At 41.1% G+C, this 25,014-nt stretch overlaps 2 protein-coding genes across 2 annotated transcripts; both read left to right on the forward strand.

The window, feature by feature from the left end:
* Positions 1-6,991: 6,991 nt before the first annotated feature.
* Positions 6,992-14,093, forward strand: LOC308380711 (uncharacterized protein; the record flags this gene model as incomplete). Its single annotated transcript, XM_080858116.1, has 6 exons — positions 6,992-7,040; positions 7,195-7,317; positions 7,503-7,646; positions 13,220-13,363; positions 13,557-13,671; positions 13,898-14,093. The coding sequence occupies 6 exons, from the start codon at positions 6,992-6,994 to the stop codon at positions 14,091-14,093; spliced, it is 771 nt and encodes a 256-aa protein (XP_080714242.1).
* A 2,493-nt stretch (positions 14,094-16,586) lies between these two features.
* LOC308380712 (E3 ubiquitin-protein ligase NEURL3-like) lies at positions 16,587-24,686 on the forward strand (the record flags this gene model as incomplete). The annotated part of the gene is made up of 5 exons (XM_080858117.1): positions 16,587-16,921; positions 17,632-17,732; positions 22,120-22,623; positions 22,734-22,916; positions 24,538-24,686. 5 exons carry the CDS (start codon positions 16,587-16,589, stop codon positions 24,684-24,686), a joined length of 1,272 nt encoding a protein of 423 aa, XP_080714243.1.
* Between the last annotated feature and the right edge of the window lie 328 nt (positions 24,687-25,014).

Here is a 25,014-nt window from a genome sequence, read left to right on the forward strand (position 1 = left end):
GCTGGCTTCATCTCAGGGTGACTCCTCTGCTTGGAGATGGGCTGCTATTTTCAACACAAACTTGTTAATGGCTGTTCTGGCAAATAAAAAAACATGTGTCAGCATGTGTTTATTTTCATTCAAACAACTACTAGACACGTATAAAGTAAGCTTTCTTTAATATTTAAATCCATTTAAAGAAAACAAGTGGTCCTTAAGAATTGTCTTCAATTCAAGATGAACATTTCAGGACACTCATCAAATCTTGCTAGGGCCTAGGTTGAAAAACTTAAGTGAGAGAGAGAGAGTATGTGTGTGTGCGAATGTGTGTGTGTGTGTGTGTGTGTGTGTGTGTGTGTGTGTGTGTGTGTGTGTGTGTTTGTGTGTGTGTTTGTGTGTGTGTGTGTGTGTGTGTGTGTGTGTGTGTGTGTGTGTGTGTGTGTGTGTGTGTGTGTGTGTGTGTGTGTGTGTGTGTGTGTGTGTGTGTGTGTGTGTATAAAAAAAACGCCATTGCAGAGAGTCAAGTCAAGTCAAGTCTTTTATTGTCAGGTACACAGAACAACAGAGTTGGACTGGGCACTGAAATTCTTAGGACAGGACACCATACCACACTACCATAACATGACAAGACATAACATATAACATATAAACATATAAGTACTCCAACATGATATAACATAACTTAACAATAAGTACTGAATATTAGATAAAAAATATGAAAAGACATAGTAGTGACCTACTAGATAAACAATAAATATACAATATAGATACACATACTAAACATAAATACACATACTAAACAGATACTAAACAGATAAACATACCTACATGATATTTTTAGCTCTACTGAACATATTTAAACACAATAACCTGGACACAGAGACAAAGACACTTCAAGTGTGTGGGTGGTGCAATATTGCAAATGTAGTGCAAACAGCAGTGAAGGAGTAAAGTGGCGAGTGTAAAGTGATGAGAGTGCAGTAGGACTGCAGTTGCAATCATCCTTTGAAGTGTTGAAGTGTTGTACCATTGATGATTCCTGTAATAAAACTAACTATTTCCCTCGTCTACCTTAATCACACTGATTCCAAACATTAATTTGCCTTAACATAGCCACACAAACCAACACTCACACTTTACGCTTCACATAGGCTCATCCTGTGTTCGCATACACACATGCACGCGGAACTATGGTGACTGAACAAAGGAAAACACACCCACATTCTTTCTGGTGTGCACCCAACAGCGAAAACTGGAGCACACAAGCTCTCTCACACATACACACACACACACACACACACACACACACACACACACACACACACACACACACACACACACACACACACACTCCCACACACATAAACACACACACACTCCTTTATTTAATTTGCTAGACAGATTCAGTTAGATGACATATTGTGTGTTATGTCTGATCATTGTGTTAATAAATGTTTGGATGATATTCCCTGGTCTATTTATGAAGGCTGCCAACCTCTTCTATTCAGAACGCCAAAGACCTTCAACCTTTCAATTTATAAGGTCACTTTGGTTGTAGTAATGAATTGTATTATTAATCAGAGTTCCAAATTGATAGTTTAACATATTTTATGAGACTGCTATATTACATTAAAACTGACTTGTGACTGATCTTTATCTTGACCTTTGTGATGGACACTACACTTTGTGTGGCGCCCCCATGTGTTCAACTTAATTGATCAGCTGATGTGTTGAATGGTTGATGCCTGGCCAATCGGGTGAGATTACCAACATACTAGTTACGCGCTAAGTGGAGAGAGGGGAAGTGAGAGAGGAGCTATGTGCAGGCGCAGAGGCGATAGATGTTATGTGCGTGAGAAGTGGTGCGCGTACGTCTGTGTGAGAGACGCCAATATAAATTGAAGGATGGGCACAACTTAGACTACAGACAAAGGATTCTTATCTCATGGGTAGAATAGGCCTTTAACTCAATACAATATATTTCAACAGTACTTAACTTGCGATGTGAACGTGTATATGTTCAGATGGTGATGGTCCGTTGCACCCCCATCGGACTGGACCCCTTTTAAAGAGGTTGCGGCGATTCAGTTATCTGTGAATACGTCAAAAACCGTAGGGCTTAGGAGGACCATATTTGTTTTGTATGTTGGTCTTAAAGGCACCCAGTGTAACTTTCGAGGATTAAAAATAAACATTCAATTTCTAGTCTTTTTTACACGTAGTAAGTTTCAATAACTCCATACCATTACATACCGCCATTCAAGCAGCAAAGATGAGACGTTGTTGTGTGGTGAGAACTGATAGAAAATCGAAAACAACAACAATCGCAGCCATTTTCTCTATTTTTTGTAACCTACAATAAATAAAGCAGGCTTCCAGTCAATGGAAAAATGGCTTTTCCCCACCGGCGATTGTTGTTGTTTACGATTTTCGTTCAGTTCTCACCACACAACGACGTCTCATCTTTGCTCCTTGAATGTCGATATGTAATGGTATGGAGTTATTGAAACTTACTACGTGTAAAAAAGACTAGAAATTGAATGTTTATTTTTCATTGAATGTTTACATAAAGTTGCGCTGGGTGCCTTTAAGAGGCCACGTCAACCATTCCACTACCACTTATTTCATGTATAGCGCCACCTAGTTTCAAATGAAAAAGCAAAAATGGAGTGTTGTTAAACATTTTAATTGTAAGTTGACAAGGTCAGAACTGCACGAAATCGGAGGTGTGGGATCATTATGACACCTTCTGACTGCACATTAAGTTTCGTGGAATTCCGTTCACGCGGGGGCATGCAATAAATTGATTTATATGATTATACACCAACTGGCCTGTAGGTGGCGCGACACAGTTTTCTTCGAATATCCCGAGAACCGTAGGGCCTTGGAGGGCCAAATTGTTCTTGTGTGTTTGTGTTAAGGGGCCATGTCAACCCATACCATAACCAGTCATTACATGTATAGTGCCACCTCGATACAATTTTTAAAGCAAAATGTAGTTGTTTTAATCGAATATATAACAAAGTGCTCGAAAAATTACCAAATTTGCCAGGGACATCAAGCATATTACCGTCCATCTCCTAGAGTTTTTGTCCATGGATGAAGCAAAATGGCTCTGAAGCACCCCCTAGAACATTGCAAAAACCCCTGCGCATTGGGGTTATTTTGGCGTAGCTTGACGGAATTCGGTACACATCTTCATTATGCTTGGACGCACCAAAAAGTCTATTGATGCCATGGTGGCAGGTCCACAGGAAGTCGGCCATTTTGAGTGGAAGATGCGTTTTGACGGCGTTTGCACACCTCGTATCTGATCGAACTCCTCCGACAGCTTTAATGGTAACGCCTTGAAATGTGGTCCGGCTACTCTTCAGCCATGGGCGACTAAAAGTTATATTGGATTTTCTCATTAGTCGGAAGGTGTGGGCGTGGCAGACCCTCAAACTTTGCCAACTTGTAAGTGCTTGCCACAAAACACAAAGTCTCATATAACTCAATCGCATATAGGTCAAAGTGCTTGAAAAATTACCAAATTTGCCAGGGACATCAAGCCTGTAACCGTCCATCTTCAGTAGAGTTTTTGTCCATGGATGGAGCAAAATGGCTCTGTAGCGCCCCCTAGAACATTGCAAAAAACCTGTACATATGCCTGTACATATGCCTGACTGATATCACCTATAGCGCCGCTGTCAAGCTAAAAAGGCACCGGATGCCTAAAAGAGCCCGGATGATGTAATGTTGACTTTCGAACGACTCTTGAGTGACAGTTGCTATGCCAACGCCAATACGTCACCCGGGTATTTTATCGCTCATAACGCGATTTACTTCAGAGCATATTGCACTGAACTTCGCTACCTGAGACCGGCTTGCTTGTATTTGACCTACAATAAACCAACCAAAACAACCATTTGATGTTTGACTTTGGTAGGAAAGTTGTTGATTCGCTAGTTTATATAAATCAAATGTATGTATCAAAGTAAGCACATTCCATCAGCTAGCTAGCTCGTGCTAGTGTCTTGTTAGCTGGAAGCTATTCATCTGTTGTTGTGCTTAAATTAAGACACTCCTTAATGTGTTGTGATTTTTAGACATATCTGACGGCACGCACAGTTACATTTGAACAAAACAGTGCATTGTTTGCACAACATTTTACTAAAGAACAACGGGGGATTGCTAGCTTTGATATGCTAGCGGACATTGCTAACTTACAGAATACCATCAGGCAGGTGTAGCTAAAACTTTTTAGTCGCTTAATATTGTGCCTAAACGGACACTTTGTACCCCGACACTTTTTGGCTATCAGTCAGAGAGTCTCAAGAGTTGTTCGAAAGCCATCAGCTACTTTTTAGTCGCTTAATATTGTCGCACAAAAGGAGGAATTGCTATTAGCAATATAGATGCGGGGTACGCGGTGACAGGGTACGTAATGCTAACGTTGGCATAGAAACTGTCACTCAAGAATCAACATTACGTCACCCGGGCTCTTTTAGGCATCCGGTGCCTTCTTAGCTTGACAGCACCTGTTGGTGGTTGGAAACTTCACTTTGTTTCCACACCTCTTTATGTGACCTGTTTTAACAAACTACATTGCAAAAGAAAAATATACCAAAACAATCCACAAAAAAGTAGAACACAAAACTTTACATTACCATATCATCAAAATCTATCACAAATAATTCCTTTAATACATAAAAATTAAACACAAACCAATGTACACACACAAAACACATAAAAACACACAAACACACTGACAACCATGACTCATTCTGTGTTAAAACCTACTGAACAGTATGTCCGGCAGTCATATTTTGTAACGCTTTGCTTTTTTTTAATTCAACAATACAGTCATACGTATATAAAAATACGACACAACCAACAGTAACCACATCAAAAGGTCAGAAAAGATCTCACTGCAACTTCTAAAAGGTCAACCACACTTATTTCGTAGCAAAACTTTGAAAACAAACCAGGGTTAAAAAATGTACACTTTACAGTTGTGACCTATGTGTGTGGCTGTTTGTGGAGGCAAGGCTCCTGTGGTTGTGGTCTTCTTCTAGCTTACGTTGCCAGCTAGCTTCCTTCCTGCCCTCCCACTTATTTTCGGCTATTTGTTGACTTGTGCTTTAAGAATCAGATCTTGTGTTTCATCCTTGAGACTCACATTGGCAACATTTATTAAAGTGAAGCAAAAATACTCTGTATGTTGAATGCAGATAATTGAAAATGTTCTTTCTCTCGTGTGTTGTGTAGCTAGAGATGGAACTATATTTAGCCACTACTTTGGATGGTTGACTGGGTAAAAGAAAAGGGAACCTCAAGGGCCATTATTATGAATGCATTACAGCTGAGAAGTGAATTTGAATAACTTACCTTTAAAAAAGTAATTAAAGAGTCTTTATTAAGTAAACTTCTCAACAAGTCCAAAATATAGTGCTTTTTTTGTACTGCGTGATGCCATGTGACAACAATATTCAAACTAATGTTCTAGGATGATTATTATGCTACTCAAATGCAGTGTTGGGCAAGTTACTGAAAATTAGTACTTAGTTACAGTTACTAGTTACTTCTTTCAAAGGTAATTGAATTACTTCCCAGTTACTGTATATCAAAAGTAATTAGTTACTAGGGAAAGTAACTTTTAAGTTACTTTTATATCTGCGTTTAATGTAATGAATATGAACAGTACTGAACAGTCAAACACAATAAACACATTTTTTAACCTATTTATTTTGAACAACAGGGCAACATGCCTTCAAATCAAGCAGTAGTACAAAAGTCCCCTTTAACACTTAACTTAATACAAAATAACTGTCTTAGTCATTTAACAGTGTTTTTTTTACTACATTAGGCCCAATGAAGTTAAAGTGATTGGTGTAGGCTACAGTATTAACACCATATAAAAAGTAGGTGGATACAAAATAATCAATTAGTGGTTCAGTTAACCAAATACCCTGAAACACCCACATAGTATTCACATATGCTAAATATATAATTAGAATAATATCTTTCTAATACATCCTACTCGCTGGCATGTAAAATACGACATTGTACTCAAATGCGGTTGGCCAAACCATTTATCTTGTCCCATAGCCGCAACAGGGAATCCCCACCCTGATTAACGTAGGAACTGTATATAAGTTCCCACTGGACCTGGTGGCGCTTCTTTCCCCGTTGCACCGACAGACAAGATAAGGACACGAACTACGTAAACAGTTGGTAATTCATTACACGCGTTTTCTGGTTAAACAATAAATGTTGGAAACCACGATCGGTGTCCTAGCCTTCTTTCCATATGCATGCGCGATTGAATACAAGTGCAATTAACATGAGTTAGCGGCCGTGGCTCGGGAGATAATTGCGGTTGTATATCCGTGTGTGCGTGCGTGATTGTATGCAAGTGCAATGTGTGTGTGTGTGTGTGTGTGTTAGCGGTCCTGGAAAATGGGAGAAACAGTTGTGTGTGTACAGCCTTGTGCGTAGTAACGCGGGTAACGAACTCATTTAAATGTCAGTAACTGTAACTGCGTTACTTGATTTAAAAGAATACTTAGTTACCTGCTCGTTACCGCTAAAAGTAGTGGAGTTACAGTAACGAGTTACTTAGTAACGCGTTACTCCCAACACTGCTCAAATGTATGTTCAACAAAGATCAAAGATAAACAACCATAATTTATTGTTGGATTTTTTTTTATGAAAAAAGGGAACTAGTGGTATTAAACTCTGTATCTTTAAGAGGCCAAAAACATCTGAGGTGCCAGGGAGGGCACAAGTAAACAGTTTCACTTAGTTTGAGGTCATGTAAGTCAACAGCGAAACTGAGTCAGCTGCATGTATCTGCACTCCTCTTCACATTGAAATTGGTGGGTCTGAGCACCAGTAACCAACATCAAATGAATACAATGTTAATGTGGAGAATGGAGAAGTACACTTGCATTTGACTGATGGACACTCCCATCAATGCAGAGACCAATATAAAGGCAGAGACACGTACTGTGAAGAATTAAACGTCAAGATGGTGATTGAAGTCATTTTTGTTACGATGTGCCTGCTTGTGTCTCAAGGTAGGAAAATGATGTCATCTGAAAATAAAGTAATCTGTTGAAATGAGACAGAGGCAAAAAAACACTAATTCTTTGTTAATTTAGTTCATGTAGCACATTCAGTTGCTTTGGACAAAATAACTTCTATTTCAACTTAAACTTTAATCACCCCTAGCAAAAGGACTGCAGTGCACTACATGCAAAAGTGCGTCTGGACCTTGCAGTGGACCTTCAGTGCAGTGTCCTGCAAGGTTTACTCACTCTTGTGCGAGCATTGCATCAATTACAACAGTTTTAGGTGAGAAAATGTATCCTTTACTTTGACAAACACTGATAATTGAATTAATTCATTTTTTGTAAAAAAAGTAGAAGCTTAATTTCCTTTCACTGAAGTCTAGATGTGTTTTATTTTTCTGTGGTTTCTATCAATTGGATTATGGGTTTGTGTTGTCCTCACGACTATCTCATTTTTGTTGTTTGAAGGGGGTTCACCTGCTATAGTAAATGGCAAAAGCTGCTTCCCATCTGCACTATGTCTCAATGGTTCCCTGAACACAGGAACTCTAAGGGTCAGAGTGAACACCTTGTGCTGTAACACAGACAACTGCAACCCCGGAAGCCCTCCAGGTAATTGTTTTGTGCTGATGGAATCTAATGATGACTCTAATGTTCAGGAAGGAGGCTATGGGATCAATTTAGTGTCTATTTAGTCATTGTCTTCTTAATCTAATGCCCAAATCAATTATTCCTGCCCTGTTTGGGTACAATAATACAAATTTTGCAAAGCTGAACATGAAAGCATGGTCTATCTTTCAGTTCCAGTAAATAACACGGCCAATGGGAGGCAGTGTTTTGGCTGTGACTCGGCGGACTGCTCGTCAAAGCTTCAATGTGCCGGTGATGAGGATCGCTGTTTCAATGGAACAGGTGTGTATATTTGTAGGACTGTGGTGTGTGCAGTACTATGTATTTTGAACAAAATGGCAAAATATATTTCTACACGGTAGAAGAGCATACCAGTCTCGGGTATGTAACACTGTAGAAGTGGAAAAGTATAACTTTAGTTATGTAATCTATTGCTATATTGTTATGTATTGATGTATTATTGTTTCTACCTCTCTGGACTCATAATTATATGACAGTGGTATTAGTTACAGTTGAGACACCCGAAATAACTTGCATGCGCAGCAATCCTGAGACGTGATTTTTAGTTTGCACATGAATACTAACGTCTTCTTTGATCCCAGGAAATTTGAGCACATAACCCATCTCCCTTACGGAGATATTGGCGAAAGTTAACCTACTTCATTGCAAACGTCTAGTTTTTCAAACGTGTCTAGTTTTTGTGCAGTAGTGAATAGAGTCTCAGTCTACTACACCATACATAGCATATCATGTTTGTAGAAAATGATTAAGGTGCAACAAATGCCAATAAGCATATTTAAATTAAATGATTCACATTGCAAGCAAAATGGTGCGGCTGGAGCACAGGGAGGGACAACGGTGACGCAGTTTGGATGTAGCGCAGGGGCGGATCTAGCCATTTTGGGGCCCTAGGCAAAATATAGACATGGGGCCCTCATTTTTGAAACACGTAGGCCTACGCAAAACAAATAACCATCCCAATACTCTTAGAATCGCAATAAACCCATAGTGCACTGCCACTCAACTCTCCACAGTAAAATCAGTTTCAGATTTCTCCAGCCTTTGCCAAAATTACATGTTTATTACTCAGATCAAACGAGAGAGAGAGAGATAGAGAGAACGTGAGAGAGAGAGAGATAGAGATAGAGAGAGAGAGATTAGAATTTCCATTCTCTGCCGTGTTCTTTTAGGAAGGCTGAAACATTTGTCCAGTCGTTCGTGCCGTCAGTGCAGAACCGCTGCTAATTGCAATCGCCAAACAGCCGACAACAGAAACAAACAGCGCGGTCTTTCGTCTTACTGTACACAAGCCAGGAGCTCTGGATTTTTTCGCCATTTTTCATGTTCAAATAGTAGTGCGTGCTTGTAAGCTAGTAGTGCGTGCTTGTTTGTTCTGGGGGAAATCTCCTCGTAATTGCACTGGTCCTTTCTGTACAATTGAACAACGCTCGGAGTCTGTAAACTTTTCTGGCCAATGTGCAGGGTCAGTTTCACCGAGTCGCATACAGATCCCTCTGCTTTGGTTTGAAGTAACGTTATTTCGCGCTGCGCGCGTTACTACGTCATCATATTCTGGACTAGTCCAATGCACAATGGAGGGGGGCATGTGTGCTGGAAAATTATTATTAAGGCATTAATTCGGCGTTATGTTGATATTTTTGTTATTTTGTTCTACTTTACTTAGGTAATGGCTGGGGGGGTCAGATTTCGGGGCCCCTAATAAAGACAGATTTGGTTGGGGCCCTAGGCACTTGCCTAGGTTTGCCTAATGGAAGATCCGCCACTGATGTAGCGACAAACATTTATGTGCTGTAACAAACAGTGTTAACCAGTATGTGAGTAACGTGGCTTTTATTAAAACATAGCGTGTGTAATGTGTAGCTATTTCATTCCGTTTATTAACCTTTCCGGCTGTCTGTAGCCTATTACTAGCCAGCAGCAGACGTAACGGAAAGGGAGCATTTTACTCCCCGGCAATCTCTCTACAAACTTCCATATAGACGCGGGATCAGCAGAGGAAAATACTTTCCTTTTGGGAGAAACCAGGCCAGTCGTTCCCACGACTACAGCACCTTGCAAAACGAATTATATGCGTTCCAGCAACAGGTGCTGCGAGTGAGCGCTCCTTCAGTGCAGCAGGGCGCGTTATAGAAGCCAGGCGAGAGCGCCTGAATCCTGACACTGTAGATGCTATTTTATTCCTGCATAGTGCTAAGACAAATTCTAAATAGAACGAAGGTTAGGCATATCAGCAGAGGTATATTTTGGTTACATTAGGATGGCTACGTTTATAGCTTGCGTTTTGGGCGCACCACAATGCCAAGAAGTTTGTCGCGACTGTAATGGCATATTTCATTGTGGGGGTGATTGATAGTTTAAGGCTTACGAGACACGGTGTTTTGTCATGACACATCATGCTTGATGTCTGAACCGACCTGCTGGAGTACCTCGAGTGCCTGGAGTGCCTGGAGTGCTACACACAGTGTCCTGTTCCTGCTGTGGCCCCTGGGCTCTGTTCTGCTCTTCCACTGAGCTGGCTTCATCTCAGGGTGACTCCTCTGCTTGGAGATGGGCTGCTATTTTCAACACAAACTTGTTAATGGCTGTTCAGGCAAATAAACAAAGATTTGTTTTCATTCATGTGTCAGCATGCCTTTATTTTCATTCAAACAACTACTAGACACATATAAAGTCAGCTTTCTTTAATATTTAAATCCATTTAAAGAAAACAAGTGGTCATTAAGAATTTTCTTCAATTCAAGATGAACATTTCAGGACTCTCATCATATCCTGCTAGGGCCTAGGTTGAAGAACTTAAAGTTTCCCTTTAATTAAAACAATACAAAATTGACATATGGTGTGATTGGTCATGTTATGGGAACTTGGAACTCACCTGAATAATTAAATTACCAGTGAGAGAGAGAGAGTATGTGTGTGCGTGTGTGTGTGTGTGTGTGTGTGTGTGTGTGTGTGTGTGTGTGTGTGTGTGTGTGTGTGTGTGTGTGTGTGTGTGTGTGTGTGCATGTGTGTTTGTGTGTGTGTGTGTGTGTGTGTGTGTGTGAATGCAGATCATTGGAAATGTTCTTTCTGTCGTGTGTTGTGTAGCTAGAGATGGAACTATTTTTAGCCACTACTTTGGATGGTTGACTGGGTAAAAGAAAAGGGAACCTCACGCCCATTATTATGAATGCGTTACAGCTGAGAAGTGAATTTGAATAACTTACCTTTAAAAAAGTAATTAAAGAGTCTTTATTAAGTAAACTTCTCAACAAGTCCAAAATATAGTGGTTTTTTTTGTACTGTATGATTCCATGTGACAACAATATTCAACCTAATGTTCTAGGATGATTATTATGCTACTTAAATGTATGTTCAATATAGATCAAAGATAAACAAGTCATTTTTAAATGAAATAATTTATTGTATTTTTTTATTGAAAAAAGTGAACTAGTGGTATTAAACTCGATATGTTTAAGAGGCCAAAATCATCTGAGGTGCCAGAGAGGGCACAAGTCAACAGTTTCACTTAGTTTGAGGTCATGTAAGTCAACACAGAAACTGAGTTAGCTGCATGTATCGGCACTCGTAACATTGAAATGGGTGGGTCTGAGCACCAATAGTAACTAACATCAAATGAATGCATGGATTCATGTGTTTGCGTTTCTTTCAGGTCACATAAAACATGAACGTCTCCTGGAGCATTGTTATTGTGTAAATATGGCTGAGCCAATGTTCACTCTCATTTCACAAGGAAAAGTTGACTTTCATTTCAAAATGTTCACTCTCATTTCACAAGGAAAAGATGACTTTCATTTCAAAATGTTCACTCTCATTTCACAAGGAAAAGTTGACTTTCATTTCAGGTGGAGAAGTACACTTTCATTTTGACTGATGGACACTCCCATCAAGGCACACCGACAGTTAAATTTGCGTTTAGACGCTGAATAAAGCTGTCGGTGTACAGATGTCGGCTGTGCCGACATTGCGAAAACCTGTGTGTAAATTGGGCCTTACACACAGGTTTTCACAGGTTTTCATCTGTACACCGACAGCTTTATTCAGCGTCTAAACGCAAATTTAACTGTCGGTGTGCCGATGTCGGCCGAATTTCAGCCGACAGCCCCGTAGGCTACCATTCGCCCGACAGCCCATCGGGAGTCCCCGACATCTTCAAAGTGCGTGTAAACGCGACCCGACATCTGTTAGGCATACTACAGACAGTGTTGCTAGGCAACATCACTATCAACAGAGGCAAACTGAGAAACTTCCTGCGGTGTGTGTAAATGCGCCCCGACATCTACGTGCAGATGTTGCGCAGATGTCGCCGACATCGCGAAAACCTGTGTGTAAATTGGGCCTTAATGATACGTAAAATAGCAGTTGAAGTTACCACTGTTATAGATAGCTTAGCTAACCAACGTCTTTAGTAGGCTACAGTAAAATGGACTGACAGAAAATGTTATTGCAGTTTTTATTTTCATTACGTATCATTAAGGCCCAATTTACACACAGGTTTTTCGCGAGCTAGCTACTGTATGCTACCGATTTTTGCAAGCTAGCAATAAATAAACGATTGAAATTACAACGGAACTGTCTACCACATATGACCACCCATCACATTTTCTTGATTCACGATTCAGCTGTACTGTAGATTCTTTTATCACTGCAAGTCTACAGAAGGCTTGTCTCAAGTTTGTTTTTAGCTTCTCAAAAGCTTTCCAGCTGGTTCTTTCCTTCACTTGAATGTAGCGGGCAAGTTGGGGCAACCACGTACGGAGCAAAGCGAACTCATGGACTCAACCATTTTACAGTGGAGGGGGAACTTAAAGATTTTAGAGCAAGTTTCCAAAGAGATCAACAGCTTAAGTAGCAAAAATATAATACCATTCAATAAATTAATAGTATATTATAAGAAACACTTCTGACAACCTGGGTGGCAAGTGGGGTGGCAAGCAAAAAAATTAGGATGGCAGCTGCCACCCCTTGCCACCCCGGTGGCTTCGCCACTGCAGAGACATAAAGGCAGAGACAGGAATGTTGAACAATTTAAACGTCAAGATGGTGATTGAAGTCATTTTTGTTGCGATGTGCCTGCTTGTGTCTCAAGGTAAGAAAATAATGTCATCTGAAAATAAACTAATCTGTTGAAATGAGACAGGGGCAAAAAAAAGACTAATTCTTTGTTCATTTAGTTCATGTAGCACATTCAGTTGCTTTGGACAAAATAACTTCTATTTCAACTTAAACTTTAACCACCCCTAGCAAAAGGACTGGAGTGCACTACATGCGTTAGTGCATCTGGACCTTGCAGTGGAGCCTCAGTGCAGTGTCCTGCAAGTGTTACTCACTCTTGTGCCAACATCACAGCAAGTACAACTGTTTTAGGTGAGAAAATGTACCCTTCACTTTGACGAACACTGACAGTTGATTGAAAAAAGTTTCTACTGTAGATGCTTAACTTCCTTACACTGAAGTCTAGATGTGTTTTCTTTGGATTATGGGTTTGGGTTTTCCTCTTGACTACATCATTTTTGTTGTTGCTTGTTTGTTTGAAGGGGGTTCGACTTCTGAAGTAAATATCAAAAGCTGCGTCCCATCTGCAGATTGTCGCAATGGTTCAATGAACATAGGACCTGTAAGGGTCAGAATGAGCACCTTGTGCTGTAACAAAGACAACTGCAACCCTGGAAGTCCTCCAGGTAATTTTTTTGTGCTGATGGAATCTAATGAATTAATCTAATATAATGTTCAGGAAGGAGGCTATTGGATCAATTTAGTGAATATTCAGTCATTGTTCTTAACCTAATGCCCAAATCAATTCTTCCTGCCCTGTTTGGGTACAATAATACAAATTCTACAAAGCTGAACATGAAAGCATGGTTTATCTTTCAGCCCCAGTAGATGACATGGCCAATGGGAGGCAGTGTTTCAGCTGTGAGTTGACGGACTGCTCAAAAATGCTTCAATGTGCCGGTGATGAGGATCGCTGTATCTCTGCAACAGGTGTGTATATTTGTAGCAGTGTGGTGTGTGCAGTACTATGGTTTTTGAACAAAATGGCAAAATATATTTCTACACAGTAGAAGAGCATACCAGTCGAGGGTATGTAACACTGTAAGTGGAAAAGTATAACTTTAGCTATGTTATCTATTGCTATATTGTTATGTATTAATGCATTATTGTTTTTAACTCTCTCTCCCTCTCTTCTGTTTTTCCCTTCCACCACAAGTTAGTCCAAATGGACAGAGCACTACCATTAAGGGCTGTGCTACCCAAAGTATGTGCCATGGAGGGGCTTCACAGTCGCTGGGCTCTGTGTCTGGAGAAGTGACCTGCTGTGAGGGGAATCTGTGCAACAGTGCCTGGAGTGCTACACACAGTGTCCTGTTCCTGCTGTGGCCCCTGGGCTCTGTTCTGCTCTTCCACTGAGCCGGCTTCATCTCAGGGTGACTCCTCTGCTTGGAGATGGGCTGCTATTTTCAACACTCAACAGTCAACAGTCAATGTTTTGACGATATTCCCTGGTCTATTTATGAAAGCTGCCAACCTCTTCTATTCAGAACTCAAAAGACTTTCAACCTTGCAATTTATAAGGTCACTTTGGTTGTAGTAATGAATTGTATTATTAATCAGAGTTCCAAATTGATAGTTTAAAATATTTTACGAGACTGATACGTATATTACATTGAGACTGATTTGTGGCTGATCTTTACAATTTTATCTTGGTGGCCCTCGTGAAAACAGTATTTCTATTCATGCGCGATTGCACCCACATTTCTCTGGTGCCCAATCACAAGGTAAGGTACCTACGTCATTCTGGTGCCCATGTGAGGCTGGCACCCATTGTACATGTGATATCTTCCTCTTTCCAATGCAAAATACTAGTTTTACCACACTGCAAAAACTGCTTTTCTAACCTAGGGTTATTATTCTTCTATTTGGTCTTGTTTTTAGCAAAATTGGACTTACCTAGTCCTTTCTTGGTAAGGTTATTTGTTTATCTATTTCAAGCAAATATTACTTGCACTGTCTTTATAAACACATTTGAACTCAATCTGAGTCCTTCAAAATTAGATTTGAGAACGTTATTTTAAAAGAAAGCAATAGTGTGTCATGTTGAAAACGTTTAATTTCAAGCATAAATTCACTTGTTATTTTCTTATTTCATTAAAGTTCTTTTCCACTAGATATGAGTTTTAACAACCCCTAATTGCACAATGTAGTAATATCGGATATCACAAAAATCTGATGTTTACCGATGTCAAATGTAACGTTCCAATCCAGCACGCGCACACACACATGCGCACGGACTCGCTCGCTCAGGACACGTGCAGACCTACAAAAAGGGAAGAAAAGACAAGACTAATTAATATTAGTTACAAAACGGACTCAACACATAACATACAGTTTTAGGAAAGGTCTGCCTGCTCACTTTCCATCACTAGTTCCCTATCAGTTTACCTGATGCCTTGTTGAGAGAAGGAGAAGTTCACTTTCATTTCACGAGGAGTAGGCTAGTTCACTCTCATTTCACGTTAAGTAGTTAATAATAATAATTATTTTTATTTTTAAAGCACTTTTTATTCAAAGGAATCTCAGAGTGCCTACATATTAGAACATAACTATAATAATACAATAAAATTAAAAACAAATTTAAATATTAACATAAGCATAACAGAAAAGATTCAACACAAGGCCAGAAATGCCTTCCTGAATAAAAAAGTCTTAGGTGGTCAGGGAGGCTGTTCCATAAATGTGGCGCTGCCGAGCAAAAGGCCCGGTCGCCCATGGTGCGACGCTTGGTTTTGGGGACGCGGAGGAGCAAGCTGTTTGAAGACCTGAGGGTGCAGGTGGAGGTTTGGGGAGTAATTAATTATTGCAGGTAGGGAGGTGCATGTCCATTTATGCATGTATGGATGATTATAAGGACTTTGTAGTCTATCCGGAAAGAGACAGGGAGCCAGTGTAGTGAGTGTAATATTGGTGTTATGTGCTCATATTTCCGGACCTTCATCAGAATCCTGGCAGCGCTGTTTTGGATGTATTGCAGCTTCTGGATGTTCTTGCCAGTGATCCCATAGAAGAGTGAATTACAATAGTCCAGTCTTGAGGAGATAAAGGCGTGGACAAGCTTCTCTGCATCTGATAAGGTTAAAGTGGGGCGGAGTTTGGAGATGTTTCTTAGATGATAAAAAGAGGTTTTGCACAGGTGTTTTATATGATCATTAGAGTTCAGGTGAGAGTCAAACCTAACTCCAAGATTAGTGACTGTGGAGGAGAGGGGGATGACCTGGCTGTCGAAGGTGAGATGAGTCAAGGAGGATGACTGAACCTGGTGTGGGGTACCAACAAGAAGGGCTTCAGTTTTGCTACTATTAAGCTGGAGAAAGTTGTTGCTCATCCATGCCTTTATCTCCTCAAGACAGGCGTTGAGAGATGACATGGCTGCAGTGGGGCTTGGGGCAGTTTTGATATAAAGCTGTGTGTCAAGTAACTTTTTTTGCATTACAAGTTTCTTTTGAAATTAATTTGAATATGCACATGAGCTCCACACTTATTGAATATATCCTAATTTGCATAGGCAGAAAAACCATTCATGTGTATGACAAATACATCGGCCCAATCTTCATCCAATCATCCTACTGCAAATTAGAACATATTCAATAAGTGTGGAGCTCATGTGCATATTCAAATTAATTTCAAAAGAAACTTGTAATACAAAATAAAAAAACACAATACACTAGTGGTAACAAAGTACTTTTTTAATCAGCCCAACATGTTATTGCAACACATTTTACTGCTCTGTACTGCTTCTAGTAAATGCTAAAATGGCTCCTCAGTTGAGTGCAGAAAAGTATGATATGTAGCTGTGAGCATATGAGCGCTAGCCCTACTCTAAGCCCTGGCAGGTGTCTGGAGGGTATGAGTGCTAGCCCTACTCTAAGCCCTCGCAGGCGTCTGGAGGGTATGAGTGCTAGCCCTACTCTAAGCCCTGGCAGGTGTCTGGAGGGTATGAGTGCTAGCCCTACTCTAAGCCCTCGCAGGCGTCTGGAGGGTATGAGTGCTAGCCCTACTCCAAGCCCTCGCAGGCGTCTGGAGGGTATGAGTGCTAGCCCTACTCCAAGCCCTCGCAGGCGTCTGGAGGGTATGAGTGCTAGCCCTACTCCAAGCCCTGGCAGGTGTCTGGCATGGCCTGATTTATCCCTGTCAATCATGAGGTCTCTGGTGTGGGGTTCTCCTCCTCCACTGCCTCAAACGTGAGGGGAGGGGCTTCCTCTTCTCTCAGTTGTCCTCCAGGTGGCGCCATTTCCAAGGATGTAGTCACCTTACAAATGCTGCCCACAACAGAACACTAACATGGGGAACAGCATGACATCAGAGAATTATCTTGTAAGGAGCACACTACTGTTCACAAAGACTTAAACAGAAACGGTTTTAAAGTTGCAGTAGTTAATCCTTATAAAAATAACTTTTTGTCACATTTGCTAAAACTGTCACTATGTCCTGACAGTTGTAAATGAGAAGGTTATCTGTGGAAGAAAAATCAGACTCCTCTAGCTCCTACTGCCATTGGCAAGAGTCCCTCATGACCAAATCAAAACAACCAATCACAGCCTGGAGGAGGGTCTGACAGAGTGTCAGTCACTGCCTGTGCACACGCGGTGGACAGAGAGGTATGGGAGTTATAGTGAGAGTAGATTTCCCCCCTGTTTGCATCCTCACTGATTGAAGTTGATCAGTGAAGATGAATTGAACAACATTTAAAACTCTACTCTTGGTTCTACTTTGTAAACTAAATACTTCAATATCAAGTCCAAGGGCACAGCAGCTATCATTGAATGGTTGAGTCTTTATTTGGCACCAGTCTTCATCCGAGCTTCTGGGCTGATTTTTGTACATGTGTCATACGTGTAGTAGTAATTGTTGTTGTGACTCTACTTTGGTGTCTCACCTGTGTCTTTTTCAGGCGTGTCCTCATGGCCACACTGTGGGACATGGATTTCCCAGCTTCCTACATTTCTACAAACGTATGCAATGGAATAAAAGGTCATTCACAGCCATCCATCTGTAAGGTGATTTTGGGGGATACAAGGTGGGCACTAAAACACTTAGCTGTACCTCCAGGCCTTTTGGAAAGGGGAACAGTGGGGGTTTACCTGGGGGGGGGGGGGCGGGGGGGTAGTTCGGTAGTTAGGTAATTCGCTCGCTAGTCTTTGACCAAAGCACCAAAGCAACAAAGCTCCGTAGACTTGGGAATCATTTTACATTTCCAATGGAGGATACAGAGAAATGAACGGGTTGCTATGAAATGAAATGAGAATAGAACCCAGGGTGATCAGCGTGATCATGCATCCACTGACTTTGAACCTTTTTGTGAGGTGGTGTTCACAGGCTGCTTCCTGAAGAGGAGAGCACTGTGTCAAAATAAAACAGATGGAATCTTAGTTTGTTTGTTGTTTATAAGATTATTCTTGACAGACTTGTTTGAATCCGCTGCAGGCCAAGGTGGAGTTGCTGTCAGTAGGTTGATAGTCTACTGATAGCAACTACTGACAGGCCTGAGAGGCAGATTCACTGATTTGGATGGCGTATGGGCCAAACAGCCGACAACCTAGCTGACCGAGAGTACCCATTACTGAGATTCTGATTGCTGGAATATTGAACCTCAAACTTGAATGAAAATTCACTTATACTCAATTGCTGTAGACAGATATTAAGTTATTGTGCCCCTAGAAACGTAGAAACGGCAGATATACTTGAAGTGATCTGTGTCGATGCATGTCCTCAGTCTCCTGCTGAATATAACATCACAGCACACACTCACTCTGTATCACTGCAAGTTGTGTCAAAGCTACAGTACGCTTTAGTTTATCTACTACCTTAATCGAATCCCTCAAGCACTCTATTCCGATCTTATGATCCCAGCACAGGGAATGGAACTCTATTCTGATCTTATGATCCCAGCACAGGGGATGGAACTCTATTCTGATCTTATGATCCCAGCACAGGGCATGGAACTTGAAATTGTGCCTCCTGTAGAAAAAAATCCCAATGAAATGTTCAAGGGATTTCTTTTCTTTTTTTTACCAGGATTTTTTTCATCCTGGAAAGGTCATGGAACTTTAAAATCCCATTTTTCTAGGCCTGGACAAATTATGAAATTTAGTAAAATCATTGACAGTTTTGAAAAAATAAATCTTGTTATAAGTAGGTCTAATTAAGTTAATCATTGTTCTTTTCCAATGATGATGTTTTGTTGTCCGTATTTCTGCAGTGTTTTCACTGTAATTGACATAGCCTGCCTGACCTATTAAAAAAAAGAATGTAAAAAGTCACTGTTTAATTTTCACGAACACATTAGACTCAAACCTGTGGACTAAAGAAGGCAATTTTGTGTACTTGTAGGTCGTGAAAGCTCAGCGACAAATCACCAAGGGTCCTTGACAAGTCATGAAAAAGTTTTAAAATGTCAATGAAAATGGGTGGGAACCCAGACAGGTCACATGAATACTGCAGACAGAACCCCCACTGTCTTTCATTTAGTGAAGGCACACGGAGGCCCATAATAACTTGTCATACTTATCACAATGTGTTTATTATGGATGTGCTGTTTACTTTATATTTGCACATCCTTGGGTGGGAAAAAAATCCTGTTTTCATAAAACTTATTTGTGAGATGTTCACAGAACTGAACCTTTAAAGGAAATTGCATAATGTATAATTCCTTCAAGGCCATGATGTGTTCAAAACAAACAACCTACAACATAATGCAAGAATGGCAGTAATCTATGAAATAGGTTTCAGGCAAACAGCCCTTCACTGGGCCTTTCTAAATAATGAGGGGTCCCTCCCCCTACAAAAAGGCAGCCTTTGATTGAGGTCTACTGCCTCCAATCCTAAACAGAGGCCTGGTTTGCTTGTCCTGTCTCTTACAGAAGTAACTGGAAGGGTTCCACTCAAGACTCCAGCCAAGGCCAAATGCCCCTTGCAACATGAATAAAAGCGAAACTGAATTCGTGGATCCTCCCCGTGATTCTGATCAGCTCCAGATTTGAATGGGTTCTTCTTTGGCCCACATTACACCCTTCCACCAAGTTTCATGAAAATTGGGGCAGGAGTTATTCTGTAATCCTGCAGACAAACAACAACAAACAAATCGCACCCTAAACAAAATCTCTTTGGCAGGAGTAAGAAAACATTTCTTATCATTGTGGTATGTAAACATGTCAACATTGTGCTATGTAAACATGTAACTGATTAGAAAACCCTGCTACTGACAATAAAGAGGTTAGTCTGAAAACTCTAGATAGACCACTGGAGGAAACCCTGCATATTAAAGTTGCAAAAATATTAACTTGCAATGTAAACCACCTCTAAGGTGAAAGGACTGCTTTTGATATGAAGCGGGAATAACCAGTGCATGTAATAAGAAGTAAAATATTTGAGATGAAATGAGAAATGGCTGCTGGGAAAATGGTCTTATGTATCATAACATTTGTGAGTTTGTAAGATCTTGCATGCAGCATCTCACCCAAAAGAAAAATCAAAAATGATCTTGAGATCTTGCTCACAGTATTCTCAATGTAATCAGGATCTCAGTGCTAAAGTGCACAATGTTAATGCTAGGCAAGATGCAGTTGCATCAGTATGACAAAAGCTTTATTGTGTAATGGTCAGGCCATGCTCCAGACTGGGGAACAGACTCATGTGTAATGGTCAGGCCATGCTCCAGTCTGGAGAACAGACTCATGTTGTCTGTGGGGGTGCTCAGAGGACAAGTCCTTGGTGGAGTTTCACTGACTGTGTGATGGTTACAAGAGTTCTGTCTCCCACTCACCCGCACTCATCCATCTACACACTAACTGTGCTGCCTAGACCAGTAGAAATGTCTAACTTTTATTCTGTATGTTCTTTTCTTTTTGCAATCTCAATTTGCCTCTCACAAAGTAGTTTATTTAACAGCTACTTTTAGTGTTATAGTATGTAAATGTTTTGTAAAAATAAAGATTTTCTTCATATCATGCATTAGAACACTTTAAAGCATGAAGAAGAATAACATGGTATGAAAACTCGAACTCCGACTTGCCTTTCCTAACACACTGACTTTCATTCTCACAGAAGTGCAAACAGAAGCTGTCAGACTCATGCGCACAGACTTCTAGGTACTTTTCCAGCCCCTCCCCTTTCCTTTTCACTGCCTCTGCCTGATGACCAATGTTTGTAAACCCCAGGCACGTGCGACTCTGTGGATATAAAGGCAGGCTGATAAGAGTTCAGTCAAACAGAAACAGACAGTTTAACGGATTACCAGACTAGTCTGTGGGTCTGACCAGATCTCATCAACGACAATACATGTGCACATACAGAATACAAAGACATGATAGACAACATGAACGGTAAGCATTTTTATACCATTTGTAAAACTCTTCTTTCATTGCAAAGCTGCAGTAATATTATCTTGAAAGAAGGTTCTTTTTTTTAGAAATGTCCCAACCTGTACTTTTCCAGATCAAATCTCTTGTTTTTAGTTCTTGTTATTTAGAGCTCAGTCTATACTACTACCATACAGTCCTACAGATACCTACCATGGAGCTCACCTTGTGAATGAGAAAGGCTATTAAACCTCAAATAGCAGACAGTTGAAGATTGTCATAATGCAAGCATTGCCATGTTGTGGCAGTTACAGTCGCATCATGAAGGCTTGCCAGTAAACATGGGCCCTAAGCCAGTAAATATGGCAAGAATGTGACAGGGAAGTAGAGATGGTAGCCATCAGGAGTGGCAGTTTATCAGTCACCTGCTTACCCAAATATTATTATTGCACTGAGCCGTGCATGAACACACACTCTTTTACCTCTTTAACACTCTTTACACTCTTTTACCTGTTTAACACTCTTTTACCTCTTTAACACTCTTTACACTCTTTTACCTGTTTAACACTCTTTTACCTCTTTAACACTCTTTCTGACCAGCTTCTTCTGTAAACAAAAGCAGTTTGATGGGGAACACGAAATAATGTGTTTTGAATTTATATGAATTGATTTAAATTATGAAGTCGGTTTCAAATGTGTCATTTAAAACATGGTTCTATAAGTGGGTGAGAGCTCTGAAGATTACATGATTACATGTAAACCAGTTTGGCCAATGTGATTGGACACACGATGATGTCAACAAAAAGGTGATTGGGATAACAACACTGAGCTGTTTAGAGGTCACAGACTCCCCTAACCCCAGTGCTTATGAGGATAGCACAACAGTATCAGAAGACTAAAACCATTTCCAATTCCTACAAAACAAAGGCAAGGATAAGGAAGACACACAAGCTTGATGACATTACATACTGGCCAAACCAGTCGGTTGATAGACTTTGCAGCCAAGAAATTGTAATTTGCTCTTGATCAGTTGCTGCGGATCTCTCTAATCACTTTGATTGATTCTTTTTCTCATTTCCCAGCAGGGGCAAGGCACTCCCGCCCCTGTGGACTAACCTGCCTTGGCCCTCTGACCTTCAACCCTGGGGCCGTGGGCAAGAAGGTCACCCTCAGCCACGGGAACTGCAGGGCCTCGAGGGACTTGGAGACCTTCCATGATGGCCTGGTGTTCAGCAGTCGCCCGGTGAACCCTAAGGAGAAGGTGCAGATCAAGGTGGAGCGAAGCCTTTCAGACTGGGAGGGCGCCGTGAGAGTGGGTTTCACCAACGTGTGCCCAACCACCCGCCCTCTCCCGTCCCTGGCCATACCCGACCTCACAGACAAGCCTGGGTACTGCGCTCGGCCGGTGCCTCATAGTTACTGCCCGCCTGGCACCACGGTCACCTTCTGGATGACCCGTAAGGGACACCTGGGTTACAAGACATCCACTGGAATGTGTGAATATACGCAGACTGATTTGGATTTAACTCTTCCCCTTTGGGCCCTTATTGATGTCTACGGGCAGTCAACCACAGTGCTCTTACTCGGTGAGTTCACAGACGATGTACACTGATGCCATTTCTATTATATAAGCCAACTATAGCCAGTGGGTCCTATGGTCATTTTCTGATCTTCTGGTTATGTCTTTACTTTCCAGGTTCTGTAAGGAGGACTTGTATGGGTATGTTTATGAGAGAATCATGCCCTGTTCCTCACAGCTTGTTTGAATGTGGCTATGAAGACACCCCAGCTCGGTTAAAGAGAAGGATAGAGATGGCACAAAAGAAGAGCACACCGTCTCAAGAGAACCAAAGCAACAAAAACAACCATTGGAGAACAGGTTAGTATCAAATCATACAGAAACAAATCATTTTTTTATGGAGCAACTTGTTATTTATTTTACAATATGCAAACCTTGTGTCATCTTAAACCGGGGGTCCACGACCCCAAGGGTGTCTGCGGAGATACTACAGTGGGTGCTCCGAAATATTTCATCTGAAGCATTTTTTCCCTCTTTCAAAAATCCAAAAACGTCCGATAGGCTACATAAACATAAACAGATCGTAGAAAATAGCTTTCTATTCGTTTATAAAAAAAAAAATTCATAGGCTACCCATATTTCATCACGCCACCATTTGATCAACATGGCAACATGTGCACTTTTAGCTACATTTAGATACCTTGTGCCAAAACACGTTAACTGCCATAACCATACAATTTCAAATAATCGTTTGGTATTTTCTCGGAACAAAAGCTCCATGTCAGACACCACTGATGGCCATTGTTCAGATGATCTTCAGAGAATGCCAACACCCCTTCCATGAATAGCCGTAAGCGCAAACGGGAAAAGACACGTATGATATTCAAATAATTACGTTTGGCTTCACCTACAAAGAGACCGATGGGGACGAATTACCAATTTGCATGGTCTGCTCTTCCGTGCTATCAAAACGAAAGTGAAAAGCCAACAAAGCCGTAACGACACTTACAGACAACCCATGCCAACTTGAAATAAATAAAACATTTAATATTTCCATGCTCTTTTTAAATCGTTTGAGGGCCAGGCCAGCAGACCTTGATGAGACAACCAGCCAAAGTTGGCGAGTTAGCTTTAAAAGCCTTCTATCAAGTTGCATTACGTGTCGCTCAGACCAAAAAGCCATTCATAATTGCAGAAAGTTTAATATTGCCACCAGCTAGTGATATGTGCAAAATAATGTTAAAAAAACTGAAATGAATTGGTAGCTGATGTGAGGGCACAACTTGTCGCGAAACTCCCGAAGACAGATTATTTTGCACTACAACAATTAGATGAATCTACCGATGTGTCAAACAAAGACCAGCTTTAGCGTTTGTGTGGTTTGTCGACCAAAATGAGATGCAGGAGGGATCAATATTCTGTAAGCAGCTGCCTGGACGTACAAGAAGTTCAGAGAATTTTAAAGTGATCGACATTTTTCTTCCGTGAACATGATATAGCCTGGCCAAAATGTGTCGCCGCGATGTGCACAGACGGTGCAAGAACCAGTGTGACGCACTGCATGGTTCATAGAGAGAATCTTGTTGCCAAAGACATGAGTGATGATTTGTCAAACGTCAGGCCTATCACTAAACATGAGATATTTCATCCATACTTTTCAAGCTACTCAATTCTTTGTCCCTCCCTAGTTGAATTAATATAATGGCTGTGAATTTCAATAATAAACAGAATACATTGAAACGAGTTGTGTGTTACAGATGCCTAATTCTGCTCTGTAGGGGTATGTGTGTGTGTGTGTGTGTGTGTGTGTGTGTGTGTGTGTGTGACTGCCACTTAGTTCCAAAATAAAATATTTGAATAAGGCCTAAATTTGGGCGGCGGGAAGGGGGTCCCTGCTCGGTGTCCATCTCTGCCAAGGGGTCCTTGGGCTGAAAAAGGTTGAAGACCCCTGGTCTAAGACATTTCTTCTGTGATCTTCCAGAATCCAGGTCAGAGGACTTGTGCTCGGTGTGCCAGGAGCGTGAAGCTAGTTTGGCCCTCCGCTGCGGACATCGCTGCCTATGCCTCCCCTGTGCCAACAGGGTGTTTGCAGAGTTCGGGACGTGTCCTCTGTGTCGGCAGAGTGTCTAGAAGAGTTTGGGACGTGTCCTCTGTGTCGGCAGAGTGTCTAGAAGAGTTTGGGACGCGTCCTCTGTGTCGGCAGAGTGTCTAGAAGAGTTTGGGACGTGTACTCTGTGTCGGCAGAGTGTCTAGAATGTTCCATTCGGTGGTTGTGGTGCTGCCGTGCTGCCCACAGGCTAATAAAGACACTTAAGGGTATCAAATCAGATGCGTCTGGTAGACACTAGAAGCATACCTGCACCCTACCTCAAGAAGTGCTATATGTTATTGCACTCTGATCATTTTGTACTGCATTAATGCACTTTAAATAATTTCAGTTAAATCAAATGTACTAAAT

This window comes from Sprattus sprattus, assembly GCF_963457725.1.
Source record: "Sprattus sprattus genome assembly, chromosome: 19".
NCBI classification, from domain to species: domain Eukaryota; kingdom Metazoa; phylum Chordata; class Actinopteri; order Clupeiformes; family Clupeidae; genus Sprattus; species Sprattus sprattus.